We start from the raw sequence: 25,878 nt of genomic DNA, 5'->3' as shown, positions 1-25,878 counted from the left end.
AACTTTGGGGGCCGTGGCAAGTCTAGGCGCGGCACGATCAAACGAAGTCTCCCAGATTTGTGTCAAACCGAGGCGCTGAGAGTAAACAATATGGCGAGCACCTTCCTAACGTGCTCTCACCAACAACAAAGTTTGATCACTATCACGTGAATGTTTATCCTGAAAGTACAAATCGTGTTCTCAGTCATAACAAATTTGATGATTTTTTTGAGTGATTGCAGGATAGTTTGACGGGTGCACCAGTTCAGTCGATCGAACAGGCATTGCTTTAGAGAATCTGTTCTTGTCCTGTGTGACAGTCACTGGCTCCCTCGGGCAAACTTTGTTCGACAGTGTAACTAGTACTGGCCACGTTGCAAGTCTTCAGCGTCTGCAGATTAGGACGAGACAACACTTGTCGTTTACAACGATGAGACGAAATACTATCACGTTGATCAAATACATTCTGGGAGGAACGATTTTTTTCCTGGTCGGACCATTCACACTTCGTTATCTGTTTGGGAGCAACAGCGCACGTGAAGACTTTGTTGATGCCGATGTAAATCTGCCACGCCCACACGAAGGGGAGAGACAAGTCGTTGATGTGAGTTAAGATTTTACACACATTATCACCACTGACATTAACGGATTTCCATGTCACACTTATAGAAGTTATGTAACAGTACATTGAAACTGGCACTGTACAGTGGTATTGCGATTCAGCTGATTATTGTCTAAAGTTACGTTCGAAAGATTTCCGTCCTCCCCTACACCCCATTCATGTTTCTATGCCTATGATTAACACCCCTTAACCCAAACTCCTCGAAATGATACATTTCAGGCTGGGGGTACTGGCGGAACTCCTACCGAGTTTTAACCATGTTAACACGTTTCGTTGATTGTATCAGAACACACAGGAAGAATTCAAATGCCACTCGAAGCAATGTTTACTCTTTGTAAAAATTTTGTGGGGTGAAAGTCTTACCTATAACTCAGTGTTTTCAGATGAGAAATATACATTCAGGTGATATGATTTGACTAAAACTGAATTTAAGTGGGGATACAGGCGGAAGTCTTTCCGAATTTAAGAGATACCACACCACGAAGATGATGATATAAATGCCATGTCAGTTTAGTGAAAGTAAACAATTGCTCAATAACCTAAAGGCTGTTAATTCACATGGTCTTTAATTGAAATAATTGTTACTAAGGTTTAGTAACTGGGGATTGCAAGTTTGTATTATACTTTGATTAAAGGTTGATTCATTGGATGGACGCCCCTTTAGCATGTTAAACACCATGACTATATGAAAGAACATACATTCAGGTCTTACTGGAAATATTCCATGCAGAAATGAGTTAAAAATAAAATGGTCATGAGGGCTGGGGTTGTCAGATTGGCTGACTTGGTTGATACATGTCATTGTATCCCATTGATTGATGTTTATGATTGTCTGGTCCAGGCTCAGTCATTTACTGATCGCCATCATGTAGCTGGAATATGGCTGAATATTCAAACAGCAAACTAAACTTGGAACCAATGTGACTGGTAAGGCCAGTATTTACACACACTGACTTTATGTAGGCTTACAAATGATTGATATGCTCAGTAATATTCACATCTTGTATTCATACTGGTCGTAAACCAAGCTCCGCAAACTAGCTGACTTGTTCGTACAGCTTAGGTTTTGGTATCTGTTCAATGATATCTTTTGCTGCTGGATTGGAAAGTGTTGTTTGGGAAGGGGTTTTGTGGGAAAGAGTGTGGGTTGTTTTGTTGGTGGGTGAGAAAAGGGTGTCGGAAGGTAGATTTGGGGGAGGGAACATTAAGAGAACAAGATGAAACACAACTGATAAAAATTTCACTGACAGCCATAACTTCGATCAGACTTCAGACCAGTAGGGAAAGATGTAATCTTCAGTGCAAAGGCTCACCAATATACTGTTAGAGTCAAGTGAAGCAATTTAGAGGGAAGCATATGTCATGCTGGTTAGTTACTGTGAACTGAAACACTCAACTCTGGGTGTCTAACGATGCTGAGCTGTGCTGATGACCAGGTTCAGATAAGGTTTTCATCACCATTATTATCACATATTACTGAATTGGGTGTGAAGGTCAGGCTAGGGGACTGCTTGATTGTCTGGCCCAGACTTGATTATGTCCTGCTAGGCATTATGTTACATCAGAATTGCTGACCGACATGGAACAATTCAACCTACATCAGAGTCATTGCTGTGTCTGAGCATCACAAGTGTTTGAATGTGAATTGTAGAAGTGAAATCTTATAAAATATTTACTTTTGCTAAATTCTGTTTTAAACCTATTAACTGAACATGGACTAATTATCAATCTGTTCTAACCTTTAACCGCTTGAATTTCCAGCACAGCACTAAATTCAGTTCAAAATTGTCAGGTATCGATGAATGAAGGTAGACTTGGAATATATATTATGCTGAAAGTATCATGAGTATTGTCATGAATTGAACAAGACTGGTTTGTTCTTTGCCAAATTGATTATTTGGAGCAGCACAAACTTCAGCATCGTGGCTAAATAAGGTTACAAGCACATATACATAATTGGTAGGAAAGCTGTGGGTAACTGATGGATGGCTGAACTGCTGATCTTCATGTAGTCGACCAACCCAACATGCTGGACAGGTTTATAAAACATTCAGTAAGAACATGTCAGGAATGGATTGGGGAAGAAACAACACAGGTCACAAAAAAACCATAGAATTTTGTTTGGCTTAAGCTTGTTATGTTGTAGCATTTGTAATCTAATCAGATTATCTGTAATTTGATACTGTTGCCCCTTTGTAGTGGATTCCTGTATTAAATCTAACTGAGAATCCTGTATTAAATCTAACTGATTGAGTTATTGAGTTAAGATTTAAAGTCCCAACGACAATGTTTCAGCCAAATCATGACAAAAAACTATTATAACACATTCATATAGTATATAACCCTGTCAATAAACCACAGTAAATTAGTAGATAATCACAAGATGAGTTAAAACTAGGTAGCAGATATCTTTAAAAGTTGAAATTATTTTGGACAATACAATGTAAAAATGGGCTATTGATAGCCAACAACTGAAGGGAGATCACCATACTAGGGACCATGGGGACTTACAATACTTTTGCTACCTACATGAACCCTAGCTAGATATATATCATGCCTTGAACCACTGGTGATTGTAGTCAAATTTAGCCATAAATTAAGATCACAAAAAGTACTGCGTTTGAAGAATCTGAAAAGTTAACATTTCTGTTAAATCTTTTGGTACTTATGTGAAATACAACTGATCTATTCTGTGGAAATAAATATATATATACAGCTTACTTGAATTAACAATACATTTTATAATCTTATCATCAATCAACAAACCAATGGCGTTGACTTAAATGTATCCTTAGGCTATATTAGTTATTTATATTGCATTCACATTTTTGCTGAGGTAGTTATGTTATCATAGTTAGGATTGAAGTTTCAAATCAACGTAAACTGGATGTACTTGGCCTTCACAGGAAGTCGCTGCTGTTTGATGCGAACGACATGTTTAATTAACATTTTAATTGTTTGACTGTGTTATTTAGCCAATTATTATTTCTCTTGATACACATTAGGTTTTCCTATTGGCCACAAGACAGGGTTTGCTTCTTGACATGTGTGACATTGTTTAACAGCCGAGTGAAATAACTGCTTGTTGATTTCAGCTGCATTAGGCATGCAAACAGCATTAGACTTGTTACATTTGGAATGCCGACAGCCATTAAACAGAGGTGTCGGCAGATATAGCTGTGTTTTAATGAAAGCAAATGAATGTCACGTGGATTTGGGACCATGTCAAAATTTTGATTGCAATTTTTTCTACTGCCATGAATTATGCATTCACACTGCCTTCTTGTAAGAAAAGATAAGGGTGCTTCACACCAACAGAATGCACTATGGATGACATGGGTAGCAATTAAAATTAGAAATGAAAATTTAGTCGTTGGAAAGAATGGATAGTACTGTTGGAAATTGAAAAAAAAATGTTTATTCATGTTTATCTCCACAATTGATATAGTTGATATTTGAAAGTGTGAAATATCTGCTAAAATAAGTTCTGTCTAACTACAGTTTCAGTGGTAGGGAGATAGGAAACGTGAAAAAAGGACTTTATTGAGGAGAGATTAAGGCAAAAATGAGCAGTGCAGATTCTTTCTTTTGGAATAGACCATGGCTTTATACAAATTAATGTCCAATGATATTGTATTATAAAGGGCACTTTCAAATGCCCATTTTAAAATTAGACGTAGCTTCATTATAAACGATAGCTATCGTAAAACCACAGACCATGTAATATGTCATTTAGGTTGAAGGGTTATAGAACAATTGTAAACCAAAAGTCACTGTGTTCTGTAATCTGATTGGTTGAAAAACATGATCAAATGGTATTAGATTCCCGGAAACTGCAAGACTATTCACTGCGTATTTACACATAAACAATTGTTTTGTTGTGTCATCAACAGTGGTGACGTCATTCAAATCATATTGTGACGTAAAGTTAGAATGACGTCACAAATGAGCAACTCCAGATGCTACCATGGGAACCAGCTGAAACGGCCAGCTGATGACACTTTACTGCTGTACTCATACTCGATGTAAACGAGTGCAGACAGTAAAACCCCTTTGGTTTACTTTTTTGTTTACAATGTCGATAAACATCATGTGTTGGCCAATTTCCGGGTGTTATTGAGTATTTGAAGCACGGGAATATTTCATTTGAAACCTCCGGCAGACACCGTCGGTTCCAAATGCATTCCCGTGCTTCAAATACTCAATAACACCCGGAAATTGGCCAGCACATGATGTTTATCTCCTAATTGCCACATGGACATTTGCCACCTAGGACATTTCTGTGGGCATCACTGGGACTATCAATAGATTCCTTCATACCTATCAGAAAGATACCAGTGTGTCGTAGTCTTTGACCACTCATCTGACTCCAAGGAGCTTGTCGCTGAAATGAATCTGAATGTCCTTGCTATTATATGGTGAAAATAACCGGATGGCAATTGTCCTAGATGGCTATTGTCCAAGGTGGCAGTTGTCCTAGATGGCAATTGTCCTTGGTGATGGGTGGCAGTTGTCCTTGGTGGCAGTTGTCCTTGGTGGCAGTTGTCCTTGGTGGCAATTGGGTGGCTTCTGTCAAGCACCCAGTCGGATAATGCTGAATGATGCATTGATGTACACACTAATTCGTGTGTATTCACATGAGAGACTTTTTATCAGTTTTATTGCTTGCCTTTTCAGCTCAAATGAAAACATATACATCAAATGGCTATCCAATGAACAGATCACAGTTATAATGTTGATAATAGGGCATGACAGTGTCCACATGTTGAACGGTACACATAGCCTAGCACACTGTAGAATATAATGCTCCACAGAAAGCTAATACAGAATCCGGAAGGTATGCTAACAGAATGTACAATGATAACTTTATTCATGACATACACCTAGAATACATATTGGCTATTTTCTATAGAGTTGATATTTTGTTAGACAGGACTGGTTTGTGTGTTGACTAAACACTTTGAGCACAAGGATTCTACGTGACAATTATCGGTACCTCTGTCTTTTTCCTCGCAGAGTCACTGTAGCTATATTTACATTAATGCCATTATATGGATAAATGGAGATATGTCATGTTTAGTACCAGTGTAACTTGGTTACCATGGTTACTAGAATCAGTGAAAGTTGTTTCTGTTTGGTTTAACTGCTTTACAGCTGCTTCATGGAACAAACACTGTTTGTCATTTGGTATTGCAGATAAAGATCGTTTGTATAACTGCTGAATATCAAATGTCATATTGTTGTGGTTAGTGTTAGGAATAGTTTGAAATCTCGCATTTGATGACTGACTCATTACCAAAGAGCAATCATCAAAAAAATAATGGTTAGACCAGACCAATTTAATTTTTTGTTTTAAGGATTTTTACCCTCAGAAAACCGAAAGGCAGGAGGAAAAAAAAGATATATCACAAGGGACTTTTTAATGCTAAGATTATTTTTGGGGGGGGGAATATATGAAGTGTATATGATGAGGCAAATGAACAATCTCAATGAATTGTTTTTAGTAAGTTTACGTTTTTAGTCAATGAGAACATTCAAATTTTATTTTTTTAACAGTTTAGTAATTGGCTCCATCGATAAATCCAGAACACAAAATACAGGATGTTTAGGTTCAGATATGCATTGAGTTTATTGTAAGGTAAGTATGTAAATATCTAAAATATGTAGATTTTAATAATTTTCTTGTCAGTTATTAGAAGAGAATGAAATGTCTTCAAACTGTCTTTACCTCACATATATCATCCATTCATTTGGGAAATGACTTCTAATGAGACAACTGAAGGAGAGGGAAAAACTCTTGTAATCGTATTTCAATAGTTGGTTGCAGTAAACTATCACTGTCACAATAGTTGGTTGCAGTAAACTATCACTGTCACAATAGTTGGTTGCAGTAAACTATCACTTTCACAATAGTTGGTTGCAGCAAACTGTCACTGTCACAATAGTTGGTTGCAGTAAACTGTCACTGTCACAATAGTTGGTTGCAGTAAACTATCACTGTCACAATAGTTGGTTGCAGTAAACTATCACTGTCACAATAGTTGGTTGCAGCAAACTATCACTGTCACAATAGTTCGTTGTAGGAAACTATCACTGTCACAATAGTTGGTTGCAGTAAACTATCACTGTCACAACAGTTGTTTTCACTTCAATTGTCATCTCTGTAAGACCATTCAAACTCACTCTGAAAGCTAGTTCTGGTAAATATCAACTGAAACGTTCAACTCTACTGCTACAAAGTGATGAGGCAGCAGTAATATTCACCATATCAAACAGTAGCTGTGAGTCTGCAGTGCAAGTTCTGGAACATGTGTAATATTCACCATGTCAAACAGTGAGTCTGCAGTGCGAGTTCTGGAACATGTAGAATATTCACCATATCAAACAGTGAGTCTGCAGTGTGAGTTCTAGAACATGTGTAAAATTCACCATATCAAACTGAGTCTGCAGTGCGAGTTCTGGAACATGTGTAATATTCACCATATCAAACTGAGTCTGCAGTGCGAGTTCTGGAATATGTATTATTCAAGAACCCATTTATACAGGTAGAAAGCTGTATGTAATGTGAACAGGTGTATACAGTCACCTCTGTGTTGATGTTGACAAAGTCTGAGTTTAAAGATGATAAATGGAAATGGAAACCTCCATACTGTAAATCTCCCATTGGAAGCACAACTTTCAGCAGAATCCGACATGTCTGACTTGATTGACTGTGGAAATGTTAGAAGTCTTTGCAAAGTCCCAACTTTTATCTGGTGATTTGGTCAGGTGTTATATTGTTAAACACAGGTAATATATATATTGATAGTGTTTCCTCAGGAGCGTTTTAAAAGGACACTGCACCCTGCCCTTTTCTTCTGGTGCCCTGCCCTTATTTAGCTCCCTGCCCCTTTTTACTGTGCCCTGAAAGGTACTTGCTAGTTGTGACGGAGCACAGGAACAGACTGAAAGTCAGCAACTGTAAGAAACGTCTTATGATCAGCCTAAATACTGACAGCCACCATGACACCAACTTGGAAGCTGTTGTGAAAAGCTTCCTGAGAAAAATGCAAAGGAGACTGTAGGTTAATAATACATGAGGCTCAATCTGATCATTTTGTTTTGGTTTTTATTTTGGTTTGTGCCCATTTCAAACTAACTGAACAGCAAAAGAAATGAAAGTTTCGAAAAAAATGAAATCTCATAAATGTAAGCGTTCATGATGATGTCTTCTGTTTAAATACTTGAAAAAACCTGTTCATGGTACATTAGAACAAGTGTTTACATATGGGGTCAGATGTTATAGTTGAAACAGTGTTTATCTTAAAAAGTACTTCATATAATAAATTGATAAAGAATATCAGGGTTGACCTATAAACAGCCACTCAACAAATATCTGTGCTTCATACATGGACATCCTCACCTTCCCAGAAAGATCATGTCAATAAAAAGTCAGAGCATTTAACAAAATATAGATAAAGTACACTGCATAATATCGAAAATATGCAGAGAAATACCTAGGGGATACCTCCAAGCTAAAAGGTGGATCTGCCTTGATGAATAATTATTGTGAGTCACAGAGGTGAAACAATATACTGTAGTATTAGTAAAACCGCAGTACCTACAGTCATTAATTATACAGTAAGTGTTTTGTTCCCTAGAGATGAGCACTGTGTATATTTTTTTCTGTATAAACTTACAGTAGGTTTAGATCTTTTCACAAACAACAAAACCAGCTGAAGAATCAATAGCACTGACGGAAAATCACTGAGAACAATATTGCCTACTTTTGTGCCCAAACGGGTAGTATTAAAAGAGGAGGTCTTGCTATCAGTGTACTGATATAGAGTCAGTATTTAATATTAGATTTGTGCATGGACTTCATGCAGTAATATAATCACTTAACAGTTAGTTTCAGGCCAGTGCAACAATTCCTTCCATATCTGAACCATTAGTGATAAAAATAATGATTAATGATGATATATGTGACTTTGATAGTAACAGACTAACCCATGTGAATTCACAACGGAGCCCAAGGGAGACCAGAGATTCAGAACCTGAGGAAATCTAGACTTGCTTCTTTTAAGGCTTTAAACAGTGCAAAGAGGACTTGGCAGTAGGGAAAATAATGTGGTTCAGGGACTATGAGACAGAATACATTAAGTCCTTTAAGTGCCATGTATACATGGTCACCTGCAAGCTGGGAGCTGTTCTCACTCAATACCACTTGTAGTTAAACTGCTTGATACAGTGTAGACATTGAGAGTGTAAATATAATGAGCCTAGATTGGTCACAGGTGATGTAGAAATTCAATAACATTCATTGTTATATATTGATATGTGGGAATCACAGATGTGTATTGAATTCTGTGAACATGTGGTACATATTGGATAAAACTAGGCATTTTTCTATAATTTCTTTTCTACTATAATAAAGACCAGATTCTTTAATGGGCACATGTGCATGTTACATGTGCACAAGATGCTGACCCTCCCTTTATGTACAAAATTGCTGACTCCCCCAAGCCATATATTATGAATAGTCCCTATGTGGTCACAAATGCTGAACTGAATTCATGTAAGTGTATGGTTTGATTCACCGAAGATAGAATAATAAATGCATATTAGAATGCCTGCTGTCAGTGTTGTCTCATGCTCTTTGAATATTTGCGTAAAAATCAACTAATTAATAAGATTTTACTTTATGGAAGTGTGACCTCAACATGCATTTAACCCAGCTACACATGTACAGGAAATGTTTTGAAGTAGGGAGCATAATTAATGTGAACAAATTACACCACTGAACTCCAGATAAAACACTGGCTGCTACTGATATCATATACCACTAACCTCCTTATTCTGTTGATATCATATACCACTCTTCTCCCTATTCTGTTGACATCATACACCACTATACTCCTTATTCTATTGGTATCACACCACTATCCTCCTTATTCTATTGATATCATACACCACTTTCCTCCTTATTCTATTGATATCATATACCACTACAGGGATTGACTTGGGCCGCGATATCGCGATTTTCTTGCACCATTTGCTTTAAAATTGCACTCAAATCTACCTGCAGCAATTTAAAATTGCATCCTGCTCACCTGTATGATAAGAAGTTTTTAAATCTGTTTTACTCAGAAAGGATTTGTCGTTATTTTGTCCTGTCAAAGATATTCCCGTTGCTTTCTACCTATTTTTAATCTTCGAAACATAACTTCTGGTATGGAACATCGAACATCGTTACACAGTGCTGCCCAAAGGAGCTGCGCTGCAAGGAGTATGGCAAACTCTGAACCTCGAAGTACTGTGTTGTTTATGCACTGTGCGATGGTGTACAGTTCGCATTCGGAAGTTGTGTTCTGCTACGTCACACAAAGGGCGACTACTAATGAAACCGTCTTATTCGATATTAAAATCTTTAAATTCTTAAAGACTGCGAATGAAAACGAAGAAAAAACTTGACCCATTCAACACCGTAGGCCGAAAAATTGGCCAAGACATCACCAGTCCCCAGGAGCTGTAGGTCGAAAAAACGACCAGTCAGTAGTTGCATCAAAATGATTTATACTTTTAGGCACCCAACTAACATATGATTCATTTATCAAATCTATCGCTTTTCATAATGCCTGTCAACACTTATTACATTTCAGATGGCCATATTTTATCGACAAAGTTAGAATTGTTAACTATTTTCCACAATGTTATTGTAAAAAAAACCTATTCTCACACGCATGCTTCGGCAACGGGTCCACATCCGTGTTCTCAGTGAGCAAATCAACAATGCGTAGAGGATATAATTAAACAAATCACATAAACTGAAGAATAAAATCAGCAACAGTACTCATAAAAATTGTCTAACGAACATTATAACTTACTATTTCAATCTTTATTGCGCAATCGTGTCATGTCATTCTTTTTCGGTTGAGGGGGGTGGGGGGGAAACAGTATCCATTGCTGTTTTCTGATTGGCTGACTTAGGTCACTTGTCTGATTTTGACCAATCACGATCCTTACTGCAAACTGAGGCTAAAAAGCGTCATTAGGAACCAATGTTTATCCAATAAAACTGCTTCTTACTCTTGGCAAGGATACAGTCATTTTGTTGATGTTCAGAGCTTTCGAATGATACCCGCCATCAAACGAATCACCTCACATGTTATTCATTATCAGACAAAGATTTTAATACGGATTTTTTTCACGCCGTTGTATCATGTTACCAAGCGAATTGCCACTGATATCGAGAAATACACGAGCATACATATTACTTCAGAAATCTTTCTACAATAATTTTCTTATCATGTATAAATGAACATATGAAAGAAAAAGTGAAGGGGATGTCATGACTTGTTACAAATAGAAAAAAAACGCTCCAGTTTTTTCTTCCTCCGTGGTTCATCTAGACATATAAATGTCTATGCCTGCATTTTCATTACAAATTAACTTATTTAAGTTGTAGTCGTATTACGTGAACAATATGATAAAAATAACTTTCATATTTACAAACAGATTAGTCCTTTCAACTGGTGTATGATATGCAGTAGCAATAATGATTTTTAAGTTGATATTTTCTCTTGATAAACATAAACTTCATCTATGACCTCAGAGTTGCTAGGAACTCGGTGTCATGGCAGTATATGCCTCTGGTTGACTGGTGTTGAAAGAGTTAAGGCGTTGACCTTGATGACAACCAGAATGCAGACACCAGTGGTGATGCTAGTAGATCTACAAACTTTTAATTCATTGCAATTGAGGATTGCTTGACTTGAAATTGATTATGACAATGTCTTATTTGTCTCATTTTCTATTTCTTCTGAACGATCATGATCAGTTAAATCTCATAAGATTTGAAAAAATCTCATGCTTTTGATCCCATGTGAGATTTTATCTCACATGTTTTCTGAGCCAGGTTTATCCCTGCCACTATCCTTATTCTATTGACATCATGCACCACTACACTCCTTATTGTTTTTGTATCACACCACTATACTCCTTATTCTGTTGATATCATAGACCACTATCCTCCTTATTCTGTTGACATCATGCACCACTATCCTCCTTATTCTTTTTGTATCACGCCACTACACTCCTTATTCTATTGATATCCTTTATTGACCTCTGTCCACTCCAAAATTTACAAATAAAACATGACTCGGAGTTTTGTTTGAAAAAGTGACATCTCACATGAAAGCCAAGACCTGGGTGTCAGGTCTATAAATACGCTTTGCTAATCAATCAGAGTCAATTAGGCCAATGCTTTTGCGAATCAGAAGTAATAATCACACCTCATTATTTATCATGGTTGCATTTGTTGTGTCATGTGATGTGATGAGGTTGGAAAATGATGTTCTCATGGTGAGTGTTATACCTGGCAAGGTGCTGTCACTTCAGCTTTGTTTTGGCACAGACGGTTGTAGAAGTCATTTACAAGAAATTTAAAAAAGAAATACTTAAAGTGGTCAAATTTTAGTTTCAACTCTCCAGTATGCTTGTAACCTCTATAAAATGAACATGAAGAATTTAAACATTGTTTAAAATCTTTCGCTTTAATTTGTTTTCTGTTCTTGCAAGGACTAGGTAGCTCGAAGTGTATGCTTGTTATGAAAAGATAGGATGGTGATTGGCTGGACACACTGGTTGCAGAGTCTGTAGTGAGTTACATGTAGTGAATGAGTTAGTTTGGTTTAATGCCACTTTTAGTAATATTCCAGCAAGATCACAGCAGAGGACTTCAGAAGTGAGCTTCAAACATAATGTACCCATGTGGAGAATCAAACCCATTATTTTGGCATGACCAGCAAATACTTTGAGACACTAGGCTACCCAACTGACCCTGCTATCTGTTCTGGGATATGAATGCCACAAAAGAAGCCCCTCAACCTGGTGAATGTCACAGTGTCATGTGTCACAGTGTCATGAGTTGTGGCGACTCCTTGTTAACACTGCTGACTGTGACAATCAAATCTATGTCAGAGGGAAGTTGTGTCATTGTCAGGAAGCTGTTGTTAGAGTTTCCTCATGCTTTTTCCTAGATTTGTACGTCATTGGAATTTTAGTTGTCCTTGGACATGAAATATGTGAACATTACTTCATATTAAGTAAATAGTGTAAACATTTGACCCGGTAGCCTTAAGAACTTCACTTGATTGTACAGGGTAGCATACCTTCTTCATGTTAAAAGCTCCTGACCTCATCCTGTGGGTGATGATTATCATTGTTGTAGGTGATATGTACAACCTATCTCACTGAGACTTTCCTTGTTTAACATGTGTATGTGTACATCAGATATGCCAGAGGAAGATGGATGATTGTTTCTGTGTTCTATATGTTACCACACTCTGGACAGGTATGGTAGTTGCAGGTGCCCTGACTCCAATGATCAATTTGCCGTGCCAAATGTATTAGTATCTGTTTAAATGCTGATTACTGACAAATTATTCATTCCTATTGATTTCTTCGACTCACACTGACATGTTTAGAAATAATCAGTGTTCCTGTGACAGCTATCACTGCCAGCTGTTGCGTGTACTGCTTTGTTCAGTTACATCTAACTTTAAGTAGATATGGTATAGGAGTTGAGTGAGTGTGTGAGTTGGGTTTGATGCTGTTTGTAACAATATTCTAGAAATATCATGGCAGGGACAAAAGGCTTCACTCATTGTAGCCATATCAGGAATCAAACCCGGGTCTTCAGTGTTTCAAGTGAACACTTTAACCACTAGGCTACCCCACTGCCTCTTAATAGAGTTGAAAGGGGATAAGAGTGGTATGGGGCATCCTTGATAATCTCCTCAGTATACGTTCTGATAAATCTCCACTATACCCTGGATGCATCTATGATTTTACTACCTCCCTTTGCTGGCTGTTTATCCAAAAAGGTGTCTACCCTGGGAAGTTGAACGTACCAATCACAACTTACATTCGCTTCTTATATTATCTAACTGATTAAACTTGGCAACACAAATGATGCAGAGGTACTCCGAAAGAGGTAGGAGGAGTGCTTGCACATATTTTGTTAAAGTTTCGTTCCTCAAAATCTGAGTCACACTGTGAACAAACCATCGTGGCTGCAACTGCTATCTTTGTTGACACTGACATACCTGCTTGTGTGTTGGTTTAGCTGATTGGCTACTGTGAGAATGCAGAGCCAGCAAAGTGAGAACTGTACATGCATCCAGAGTACTGTTGAGATTTATCGAAAAGCATACCCTGGAGATTATTGTTTACTGGTATAGGATTGGTGGTTTTTCATGTTGCAGGAGATGTTGCTGTATCTAGTACGGAGTGTCTTGCTTTATTATCAAGTGGTCAGACTTGCTGACTTGTTGGTGCATGTCATCATTCGTGCAGTCTATTGTGCAGATTGATATTCATGATCACTAAACTGTCTGGTCCAGACTTGATATTTACTGACTGCCATAATATGGCTGGAATATGACTGAATGCATTGTTAAACAACAAACCAACCAACCCACTTGTTCACATTGAAGTATCAGTGCTAGGATAGATTCATTAGAACCTGCTTGTTGTCAGAGGTAAAGTCAAGGTTCAGTTTCATATGGAATATCAAAATACCTGCCTGCCTGATCACTGGGGACAAATTATTTTCAACATGGACAGTCATGTGCTCAAATTCAACTGCCTAACGGTCAGGTTAATATGTAAATCATTATTATTTTACAAGTTTTAATTAAATGATTCTAAGTAAGTTAATATTTTTGTGGGCAGTTGTCTGTTTGACTCAAAAGCAGACTGATGAATTGCAATGTAACTCAAAACCTAATAAGCATTACATGCCCAATGAAACCCTGATCATAATCAAAACATCATACCAACTCTGTAAGGTTTTTGAAGAATTTTTGTCCTAATAATAAAAAAATTGTTTAACAAAACTAAAATATTGACACAGTTCACTGTTTATTATGAGGGATGAGTGCAGAGAGAGGCACAGCCAGGTGTTCGAGAAGCACCTGCACAGGTACTGAGAATGTTATTTATTCATTAACGTATGCTGTGCTGTCTACATTCATTTCTAGGACAGAAATTCTGTAAAAACTTCACAAAGTTGATATGATGTTCTGATTATGATCAGCGTTTCACTGAGTATGTTATGTTTATTAGTTTTCAAGCTAAACTGCAATTCATCAATTCGCTTTTGAGCCAAATGGACTATAAGTTTTGGTCAGGAATGGCAAGTTTTACATCTAACCTGAGCACTGTGGTCTGGCTGAAAGTTTTGGGTGTTTCATACCCTGATTATTGTCTTCTCTGTGGTGCTTGCACGATGTGGCTCCAATATTGCAGGTAAAGCAGCACTCAACGATCCTGAATAATTCATGATCACTCTATGGTCACTGGTACATGTCCATTGACAGCGATACTTTGGATTATTGAATTTCTGCTCAGTTTACACACTTATAAAATATTAAGTTAATGTTGATGTTAGTGTTAGTCATTCACATCTATTTTGTTATTTTGTTTTGATTAGAATTCTGTTTGTTATTTTTTCAGTCGGGTACTGGTGAAGTCAAGCAGGTTGACTGGCATGACTATAAGCTTATAGCGGAGGAGCAGCAGAGAAAGGGTGGGTGATGCCAGTGTTTCACATTCACCAGCCAGCATTTCACATTCACCAGTCAGTGTTTCACATTCACCAGTCAGTGTTTCACATTCACCAGCCAGTGTTTCACAATACCCAACCTGTGTCTGACATTCACCTCCAGTGTCTCGTATTCACCAGCCAGTGTTTCACATTCACCAATTAGTGTTTTACATTTTCTGACCACTGTTTCAGATTTACCGGTCACAACATTTCACTTTCACAAGCCAGTGTTTCACATTCACCAAAACCAGTGTTCCACATAAACCAGCCAGTGTTTCACATTCACCAAAACCAGTGTTCCACATAAACCAGCCAGTGTTCCACATTCACCAACCAGTGTTCCACATGCACCAACCAGTGTCCCACTTTCACCAGCCAGTGTTCCACATTCACCAACCAGTGTTCCACATTCACCAACCAGTATTCCACATTCACCAACCAGTGTTTGATATTTACCAACCAGTGTTCCACATTTACCAGTTAGTGTTCCACTTTCCTAACCAGTGTTCCACATTTACCAACCAGTGTCCCACATTCACCAATCAGTGTTCCACATTCACCAATCAGTGTTCCACATTCACCAATCAGTGTTCCACATTCACCAACCAGTGTTTGATATTTACCAACCAGTGTTCCACATTTACCAGTTAGTGTTCCACTTTCCTAACCAGTGTTCCACATTTACCAACCAGTGTCCCACATTCACCAACCAGTGTCCCACATTCACCAATCAGTGTTCCACATTCACCAACCAGTGTTTCTTATTCACCAACAGTGCTTCATATTCAACCAGTATTAAATGTTTAACAGTAGAAACATGGTGTTACTTGATCACTTTAGCCAAACAACACGGTTAAACTTGACAAAAATATTGAACAATACTACAAAAGAATCACAATTAATCAGCATAGAACACAATAAAAAGCCTCAACAACCATGTTTTATGATGTTTATGCCAAACAATTACAGCCTTGTTACCGTGTACCTGCGATATTTGAGATACATGTTTGATAACAATGTTTTTCATTCAGGCTTGTAATACAGGCTATCAAATCAATGGGCACGTTCCCCGCTATAGATGAAAAACAAGATCACTGTGACCTTCCTTCTATACAGTGTTTAAAGTACCTCGGGTTAGAGAGCCATAGCTGTGTGAATAGGACACTTAACATAGTAATATATCTTTTATTTATAAAACATCCTTTGAGGATGTTTAACTACCATGTCTGTTTGTTTGGAATAGTCCGTTTTATGAAGCCAATGAAAAAAGTTGCAACAAAAGCAATTTGTACAGACGTGAAATGTATGTATGCAAACATACTTTGTGAATTAATCATCCTGATTCAGAGATATGAAAGGATGGCATCAATGAAAGGGAGACAGATTCTAGGTTTTACATGTTTATTACCAACAATGTCATGTGGCAGTGGAGTAGCCTGGTTGTTTAAGTGTCCACTCATCATGCTGAAGACACATTTCCCATTTTGAACCTCATGTGAATATGAATCAAAGCTCTTCGTCTTGTCACTGGACACACATGGCCTTGTCTTTTGAATTTCTGATGCTTCTATAGCTTTTCAGCTGTCGTCATACTGGATTTGCCCTTAACCCTGAAAAACTGCAGGCTCTGAAGACCCATAACCATAGAAAGTCTGGGTCCTGAACAGAATGTGGAAGCCCTATATTGTAAATATGGGAAGGAGGGGGGTCATTGATTTTGTGCATGACATGCATGGAGGTCACTTATTTTGTGCATGAAGTTTAGTAGGGGTGTCATTCACATTGCACTTGCTTCTCCATAAAAATCAGCATTGGCCCTCTAACCATAAATTGTGAATATTAAAAAATGTAATACTCTGTAAAGATAATGAGCATCCTCATAACATGAAGCCCTTTGGCTTGCTAATGCAGTTTGGGGGATCTTTTGTTTTTAGAAAAGCTTTGAAGCAGACATTTAAATGAACCATTTTCATTCTGTCATGGAAGAGTTGACTTCTTTTTAGACAGTTATCGATCAATCAGTCAGTCAAAATATACACACATGTAAAGCTGGAATCCAACAATACATAGCTACTTAAAAGCTTAAAAGCTTAGGCATTGTAGGTGTTGCTCAAGGGGAGATGTTCAAATATTTTTGTTTAGGATTTCCATCTTTGAAGATGATTGTGATCCAGTTTATAGTGATAAGGGTTGTTAGGCCTGCGCAAGATCAGCCAGATAATCTGGGGACAACTCACCCAGATCCTTGAAGACAAAAATGAGAACCTGGGACTAGAACTGGAACGTGATTTTCTTTGTCAGGTCCTGGGGAACAGGGCTCTGCAGTGATCCTCTCAGCTGAGGATGAACAGAAGAAGAATGACCTGTACAAAGTTAATGGGTTCAATGCATACGCCAGTGACAAGATTTCCTTACAGAGGGCACTGAAAGACATACGACATCCAGAGTAAGTGTGCTTGTGAAGTATATGTTTACTGCACAATCACTATGCTGCCCTTGTGTAGCAGCACTTAGAGGCTACTCACTGATGATTTTTTCAAATTTGTCAAACTTTGCTGTAGAGGCTACGGTGGCAGTAGAATCATGTGATGATTGCATGGCTACTGCATGGAATGGAATGAGGTAGCCAGATGGTTATAGTATTTGCTTGTCAATGCGAAAGCATGGGTTCGCTTCTTCATACAGTTAAAATGTGGGAATCACATTTGTGATGTATCCTTCAGGGAAATTGCTGGAATATTGCCAAAAGTGGTGTAAGATTCAGCCTCACTCCCACACCAACTTACATAATTCAACCTAAAATGAAAAGTTATGATTATGATGTTACGAATAAGTTCATGAAAATATATATGGGATTGCACTTTGCCATAAAAACATTCTTAATAATTTTTGTAATTGTTCTTTTGTCCCATTGAATTTATCAAAACCATGTTTCTTTGAAAATGGAGTAAGCAACAAAATGTTCATAAGATGTAATGTCTGACGGTACAGCTGTCAAAGGAAGAAGTATTTGAACAAGCTGCTGACTGCTAGCATCATCGTCCCCTTCCACAACGAGCACTGGTCCACACTGTTACGGACAACATATAGCGTGATTAACCGTGCACCTAAACACCTCATCCATGAGGTGATTCTAGTGGATGATTTCAGTAATAAGGGTAGGTAACTTCTGGTGGTTCCTCCGAGTGATTTCAATGTTAAGTCATCAAATCACTGTGCCTCTGTAGGGTCAAAACAAATTAAATCTTGTTTTCAAATTATGCAGATTGCTAATTCTGGTAATTACTATTCTTTAATGTGTTAAAGGTATGCAGCAGAGCCGTGTCATGTCAGGCAGATAAATGAAGATATTTATGATTATTTTTGTATTTATTTATGTTATATCATACAAGTCATGGTAGGTATTTAGATAAGATTTAATTCAAATGTAATTTTTTCTCACCATTTCAGATTTTCTTAAGGAAAAACTAGAAAAATATGTGAAGGAGAATTTTGACAATGTAAAGGTTGTACGTGCGGAGAAGCGTGAAGGTTTGATCCGAGCTCGTCTGTTGGGGGCAAAGGCAGCTACTGGGGATGTCCTCATCTTCCTCGACTCCCACGTGGAGGCCAACACCAACTACCTTCCTCCACTGCTGGGTGAGTAGAGGCTGCGGACTGTCATGTGTCAGTTGTTCCTTCTCTCTTCTTTCTTTAGGTTGTCTGTCAAATCTGTGTCCCTCTGTGCAGTCAGCTGATTGTGGGTTTGGATTCCAGTGTGTCAGTACTGTCAAGTATAGCCATGTTTTTTATATTCTTGATTGGTAGGTAGGTAGATCTCTTTGTAATGATATACCCACTTGTATGATGATTCACATATTTTTCTTTTTCATACAGAACCGATAGCTCGCAACAAGAAGACGGTAGTTTGTCCTTTCATTGATGTCATTGACTATGAGAACTTCGCCTACCGTGCCCAAGATGAGGGCGCCAGGGGAGCGTTCGACTGGGAGTTCTTCTACAAGAGATTACCTCTCCTCCCTGAAGACAAGAAACATCCAGCTGATCCGTTCAAGTATGTTGTTACAGAGATAGGATAACAGACTTACATGTTCCATGTTGGTATTGGCAGCACAAATACTTATGCCCAATTAAAAAGTGAACAGTGTTCTGTAGTGACATAAGTGAAACTCTTGAGGTATGTTGCCATGGTAACTGTGGTTTCAATGCTTCTTGAATGCAGACAAACAGGTTATGAAGTCGTTTATAGTGAAACATTGTCTGTGACAATTCTGCCCGGTCAGTGGTTACTTGTATCATTGCCTATTTGTTGTATTGCTGCAGAAATATACCCTTATTATTTCCCTGTGTGTGGACATTTTAGTGGATGATAATCAGAGCAAAAAATGTAACCTATATCATTTTAAAAAGTACAGGATTTTGGTATAGTGCAGATGATCAATCCAAGGAGGAAACAGATGATGAAGCGAAATCAAGGGAAAATATGACAATATTATCTATTCCTTTGGTAATGTTTCATCTGTATAGATATATATTACTTTTTGTCATGTACACTGTCAGTGGCTGATTGTATGCTCGCAAAATGGAATATCCCCTACCTTTTTCTAATGGTGTATCTCAGTACATCTTATGACTGAATCTGCAGCATGTATCGCTGTCTATTTTACAACTGGTGTTCCAGGTGCTCTCAATTTGTTGTATCTTGTTCAATATGAACATATACGAACAATACGAACATAGTTCACAGTTCATGGTTACTGACATAGAGGTTACCTATGTTTTTCTGTAATTGCCTAAATCATGTTAACAGTGTCCATCTAACACCTCTTCTCAACAGGAGTCCAGTGATGGCGGGTGGGCTGTTTGCCATTGACCGGGAGTGGTTCTGGATGTTGGGAGGGTATGACCCAGGACTTGACATCTGGGGTGGGGAGCAGTACGAACTCTCTTTCAAAGTGAGTGTCAGTCGTCATTCACCCTGAATGTGGTGATTTGTCACCACTATTCTTGATTGTTGCTTCTGTGTCACTTCAGGCTTTTTCCCCTTTGTACTGGTGCCATGATGTAACTGAAATACTGCTGAAGACGTTCTAGAGCTCACCAGAAATCTTTAGCAGTTCATTCTGTTCATGGTAGCTAAATATGGAACATTTGCTGAGTGTTTAGAGATGTCTTTTATAGTATTGAATCTTGCTATTTTTGCTGAAATGAGTACACATGACCTGGTCAGATATTTTATGACTCAAGCGGCCATGTCACTTTTATGAGATGTGGTTGGCACTGCTGAACAGAGTTGCCTCCCTTTGCTGGGAAGAGTTACTTCCCCTGCACATGTCTAAGGAGACCATCAGTGTATAGTCCAGTGTCTTTTTAAGTGTTTTTGTGTTGTTATTATGTATTAGTTATTGACAGATTGTGACCTGGTTTGTCATTGAAGTCACCTCAGACACTATGATAATTCCTATATTTACGTTAGCTGTGACATTTCTGCTGACTTGCAGATATGGCAGTGTGGGGGACAGATGGTGGATGCTCCCTGTTCCAGAATTGGACACATCTATCGCAAGTTTGCTCCATTCCCGAATCCTGGAGTGGGTGACTTTATAGGCAGAGTAAGTAGACATGTCTCACAAGTATATTGCTGAAAGTCTTCAGTGGCTTCTAATCCACTCTGCAGCTTTTACTCAGTACCAGTATTTGAAACATTACGTTAGCACCTCCCAGCGAACAGTAAACTAATGAAGAGCTAGCTGATGTTCATCAAGGCTAGAAAATATACCTTCGTCTCTCTTTAGCTTGTGTCCTGGACAAAAATAAATTTAGTTAGGAATATATGTAAATTTTTAGAGTATGAATTATGATCTATTTATTCACTAACACACTGATAAAATATCAATCCTAAAAATATCCCTAATTTGTTTTGTCCAGTACATTTTTATAAGGTTTTAAGGTAATAGCAGGGAAGCCAAGTGACTTGCCACAGTCAGTTTACCTTCATGCTAAGACCTGTGTTCTGTTCTCTACCTGTGTACAATGTGTGAAGCCCCCTATATTGTTATTATATGGAACACAGTTGAACATATGACATAAGACTCTATTAATTTACTCTAAGTCTGTATGGATCAAACAGTATTTCAAAGTGATATGCAAAGTTATTCGTCAAGATTCAAACTTATGTTTTGGAGAACATTTCCTGAGAACCTCTTTTGGATCTGTCTGAATTGGAGGCAAGATTCATCTTACAGACTGACATCATTCTACAGGAATATTACTGATTGCAATGTAAACAACAAAAATAAATATTTATCTGTGTAGAACTACCGGCGTGTAGCTGAGGTGTGGATGGATGAGTATGCTGAGTTCCTGTACAAACGTCGCCCCCACTACCGCAGCGTCGACACTGGAGACATCACCGCACAGAAAGCCATCCGTAACAAGCTGAAATGTAAACCGTTCAAGTGGTTCATGGAGGAAGTGGCCTTTGACCTGGTCAAAGTGTATCCGCCAGTTGAACCAGAACCAATGGCTGAAGGAGAGGTAGGAGGAACGAGCAGACTTGTTCATCTTGTACAGATGTAATAACAATCAATGTATAATCTATGCATAAAAATACAATAGTAGCAAAAAATAAATAGATATGAAATACACTTTTGGAAACTGAGAATGTGAAACCTGTGACATTTTATTAGGTCTGATTAACTGTGTTATGTTCTTTTTCCATGCCATCCGCAACCGTGAAATGCTAACAATTCCTGTGGTTTACATTGAAGCCATCGAGTTACCTCCCTTTCTATAACCAAAACATGGTCCATTGACTGATTTCAAGATAAGATTTGGTTCTTCCACCTTAGGGATGCTTCAGTCAGAATGGTAAAATTTACTGAAAAAAGCATAAACAAGTTGTGAATATACATTTGAGGTTGTGGTTAGGTCACATGTGTGCATTAGTTGTGGTTTTCAGAAATATTTTAGGAAGAAATAGCAGATGTGTTCATGTTGTTTCAGAAATAATCAGTCAAATACATAATTGATGTATGATGATCCAATAATACAGTGTTTCGGAAAGGTGTTTCAAAGTAACAGGACATTGGGTCCTGTAAGTTTCAGATGTCTTGTCAGACCCACTGAAAATTCACAGGACCCACAGATTAAAATTAAACACACATTTCAGATTGAACATTTCCCAAAATTGGCATTGAAATCATTAACATTATACAAGGACAAACATTGCACATAGATTTATAAACAGTGAATAACAACTTCAGACAAAATTACTGTGATATGTTCAGTCAGACAATGGGCTGTCTGACCATGGGTAAATCTGCAGGATTTGTGAGAGGGTCAGACGTTATTCGTGAACGCTGATAATAATACAAGGTACATATATACCCAAAAATCATCATTGAAGGATTACTTAAGTATGCCGGCTATGAAATAGGTCAACACACATCAAGTTAGTGATATGATTTACTGCAGAACAAATTTTGTTTTTATCTGTGACACTAACAGAATGTTCTTATGGCAAAAACGCATAAGGACTGGTAAAAGCATTTAAATGTGGACCACTGATGGAATACAGTTCCTAGCTCACATGCTTAAACACAATTGGTGGTTAAGGGACCGTTCATAATATATGGTTAGGTTGGAGGTTGGGGGTGATGATGATTTTTATGGAGTGAGTGAGTTTAGTTTTCCGCCGCACCCAGCAATATTCCAGCTCTATGGCAGTGGTCTGTAAATAATCGAGTCTGGACCAGACAATCCAGTGATCAACAACATGAGCATTAATCTGCGCAATTGGAAACCGATGACATGTGTCAACTAAGTCAGCGAGCCTGGCCACTAGATCCCGTTAGTCTCATTCTTCCCCGGACCTTCATGGGTTGGTTCTCCTTAGATCTTGTTGAGCCAGAGTAATAAAATTGACAGAAAATGTGAATATACATTAGAGGCTGTGGTTACGTCAGCATGTTTGTGATGCTTATTGTTTTCAGAAATATTTTCCACCACCATATAGCTGGGAAATTGTTGAGTGTGGCATTAAACAACAGACCAACAAACGCCTGAAATAGTTTATACAGTATTTAGGTGTTAAAAAATGTAATATTTTCATGACTATATATGGTACTTTTCTGTTAAGACAACCTGACAGTTCCTTACATATTGAGCTTTAAAACAAGTTTACCCAATCTGTTCTCTTGAGGTTCATAGACATAATCATCCTTGCATCTTGGGCTTAGAATATAACGACATTCTTATCTGATGATGATTTATTTCAGTTAAGGAATACAGTTGGCAGTTTGTTTTTGTCTGAAATTCAATTGTTGTCTTTCAGTTGAGGAATAAAGCCAGTAACTATTGTGTGGATACTCGGTTCAAGGGGGCCAATGAGAGGTTTAACTTGGAGCCATGTATCAAGGATGGAGGCGGAGCTAATGGAGAACAGGTGCTTTGTAGATATTGTCACTTGTATAGATGATTGCTGTACTGTGTATAGTGGCCACTCGGATGTATATATTACCCATCAAGAGTTTACACTCACTTAAAACACTGGCTCTATGTTTTGTGCGTATACATGGTTACAACAAAGATGAATTTCCCCACTAACATGGGAGACAAAACTGCAAACCTTATGCAGATTTATTGTACAAGGATCATTCATCAAATTGCTGAATGGCATATGTAAATATCGTGCATGTGAACATGTGCATTTTGGTGTAAATATTGAAACAAATTCACCATTTTTCACTGAATTTCATCATTTCTTGAATGCATGACAGTAATGTTTTCAACGTTGCGAATTTGTTTATGCATTTTAATGCATGTATTAGAAGTGCCTTTAAACAGGATGGATTATTTTGCAGAATCTTGTTAAGGGCAGTTGACAGAAGTAAGTGGCTACATTTACACAAGAGAGTCTAAACGTTTGATAGGTAGAGTAAATGTGGACAGATTGAAAGATACATGATGCCACTTGTAACAGTGGATGCCACGTGTTAACAGGATGTAGAGTAACAAGTATGTCATCATGTGGCTGACGTGTAGTCTGCCACATTCATCTGTCAAGTCTGGTCCAGAACTGAACTAGCAACTCCTCCTGCCTGAAATTCATGGATTGAAGCTGTCCCTATCTGCTGATGGTTTGTCTGGTCCAGACCTGAAGTAGCATTTCTTCTCTCTGACATTTCTGGGTTTAGACTGTCTCGATACACACTTATGGTTTGTCTGGTTCAGACCTGAACTAGCATCTTCTTGTTCTCCTGACATTCCTGTACTAATGCTGTCTCTGTCAGCCAATTGGTTGTTGTTATTAATATTGTGATAAATCATAGTCTGTGCTTTCTCTAACAATGTTGACCTATATTCAACTGTATAATTTCAGACATTTGAGTTTTCTTGGCACAAAGACATCCGCCCAAGGAAGAGAACTGTCTGCTTTGATGTATCACAGTCTATGAAGAAAGCACCGATTATCCTGTTTAACTGTCATAACATGTTAGGCAACCAGCGCTTCAAATACAAAGTGGTGAGTTCCTTACACATGCTTTTCGTCTCATCAGTGTTAATCAGATGATGATTGTCTAAGCTGTCAAGGACCTATCAGTAACTGTACTTAATTTTGTTTATTGTTTATATTTGTGTACATGTTTTTTAACACTTGCTGGGCACATCTTAGATCCACCACCCCGTGTCCCCTTTTTGAATCGATACAATGTTCTGTTGCAGGACACATCCAAGATGTACCACTCCCTGCCCGTTATTGAGTCTATTCAACATTCTGTTGCAGGGCACATCCCAGATCTACCACCCTGTGAGTGGACAGTGTCTTGACTGTGACCCAGCCAGCCACGAGATCTTCATGAATCCATGTGATGAATCAAGCGATACACAAAAATGGCAGTGGGAAAAAATGAATACAACAATAGTTTTAAAAGATTGGGATATTCCGTTAGATTAATGAAAATATATGCTAATTAAGTTAAAGAAATTATTAAATTCGCTCAAGCAATATTATTTTGTTGGTTGATTATGTTTTGGTAGGGTGACTGTGATGTTTGGATGAAGGCAATGTTTGCGGCGTGTGGTCACAAATTTACTGTCACAATTTTAAGGTTGATATTCATGTTGAGCAGGTATAATTGACTTGAATGTACATATGCTGTGAAAATGTTGTATCACAACTTGAAACCATCCCCCTGTTTAAGTGTTTAGCTGCACTGGATTTACATACCTCTCAAACTTTGGGTTTAATTTCACTCACATTTATGTACAGTGAACTTGAATTGTTATAACATATGTATAAATATTGGTAAAGCATTTGTTAGAACATGGATCTTGTGCTGTATCAGACTGTCTGTCCAGGGATGTATTCCCATGGCAACATGAGAAGCTACATCTGTAGAATGCCTGTTGAGGCAGGTTCCCATTTCTTAGGATAAAAAAAGAAACATGTCTTGGGCATGAACTTTTGATACTGGGTAGCCTTGCGGTTAAGGCATTTGCTCGTCCTGCTGAAGACCCAGGTTTGATTCCTCACATGGGTACAATGTATGAAGCCCATTTCTGGTGTCCCCTGCCATGATTTTGCTGAAATATTGCTAATAAGGACATAAAACTGAAATTTACTCACTCACTTTAGATACTGTGTCAGTAATTTTGTTTGCAATAAAAAAATATATTTTTCAGA

General features: G+C 38.0%; 1 protein-coding gene across 1 annotated transcript; it reads left to right on the top strand.

Annotated features, from left to right (window-relative positions):
• LOC137273943 (putative polypeptide N-acetylgalactosaminyltransferase 10) lies at positions 1-25,878 on the top strand. Its single transcript, XM_067806858.1, has 12 exons — positions 1-583; positions 15,101-15,173; positions 17,493-17,637; positions 18,183-18,349; positions 18,642-18,830; positions 19,068-19,245; positions 20,029-20,146; positions 20,693-20,803; positions 21,507-21,728; positions 23,527-23,637; positions 24,574-24,717; positions 24,979-25,878. The coding sequence occupies exons 1-12, from the start codon at positions 410-412 to the stop codon at positions 25,147-25,149; spliced, it is 1,803 nt and encodes a 600-aa protein (XP_067662959.1). The 5' UTR covers positions 1-409; the 3' UTR covers positions 25,150-25,878.

This window comes from Haliotis asinina, chromosome 2, assembly GCF_037392515.1.
Source record: "Haliotis asinina isolate JCU_RB_2024 chromosome 2, JCU_Hal_asi_v2, whole genome shotgun sequence".
Taxonomy (NCBI): Eukaryota; Metazoa; Mollusca; class Gastropoda; order Lepetellida; family Haliotidae; genus Haliotis; species Haliotis asinina.
Note: the sequence above shows the minus strand (reverse complement) of the source record. Positions and strands in the feature narration are given on the sequence as shown.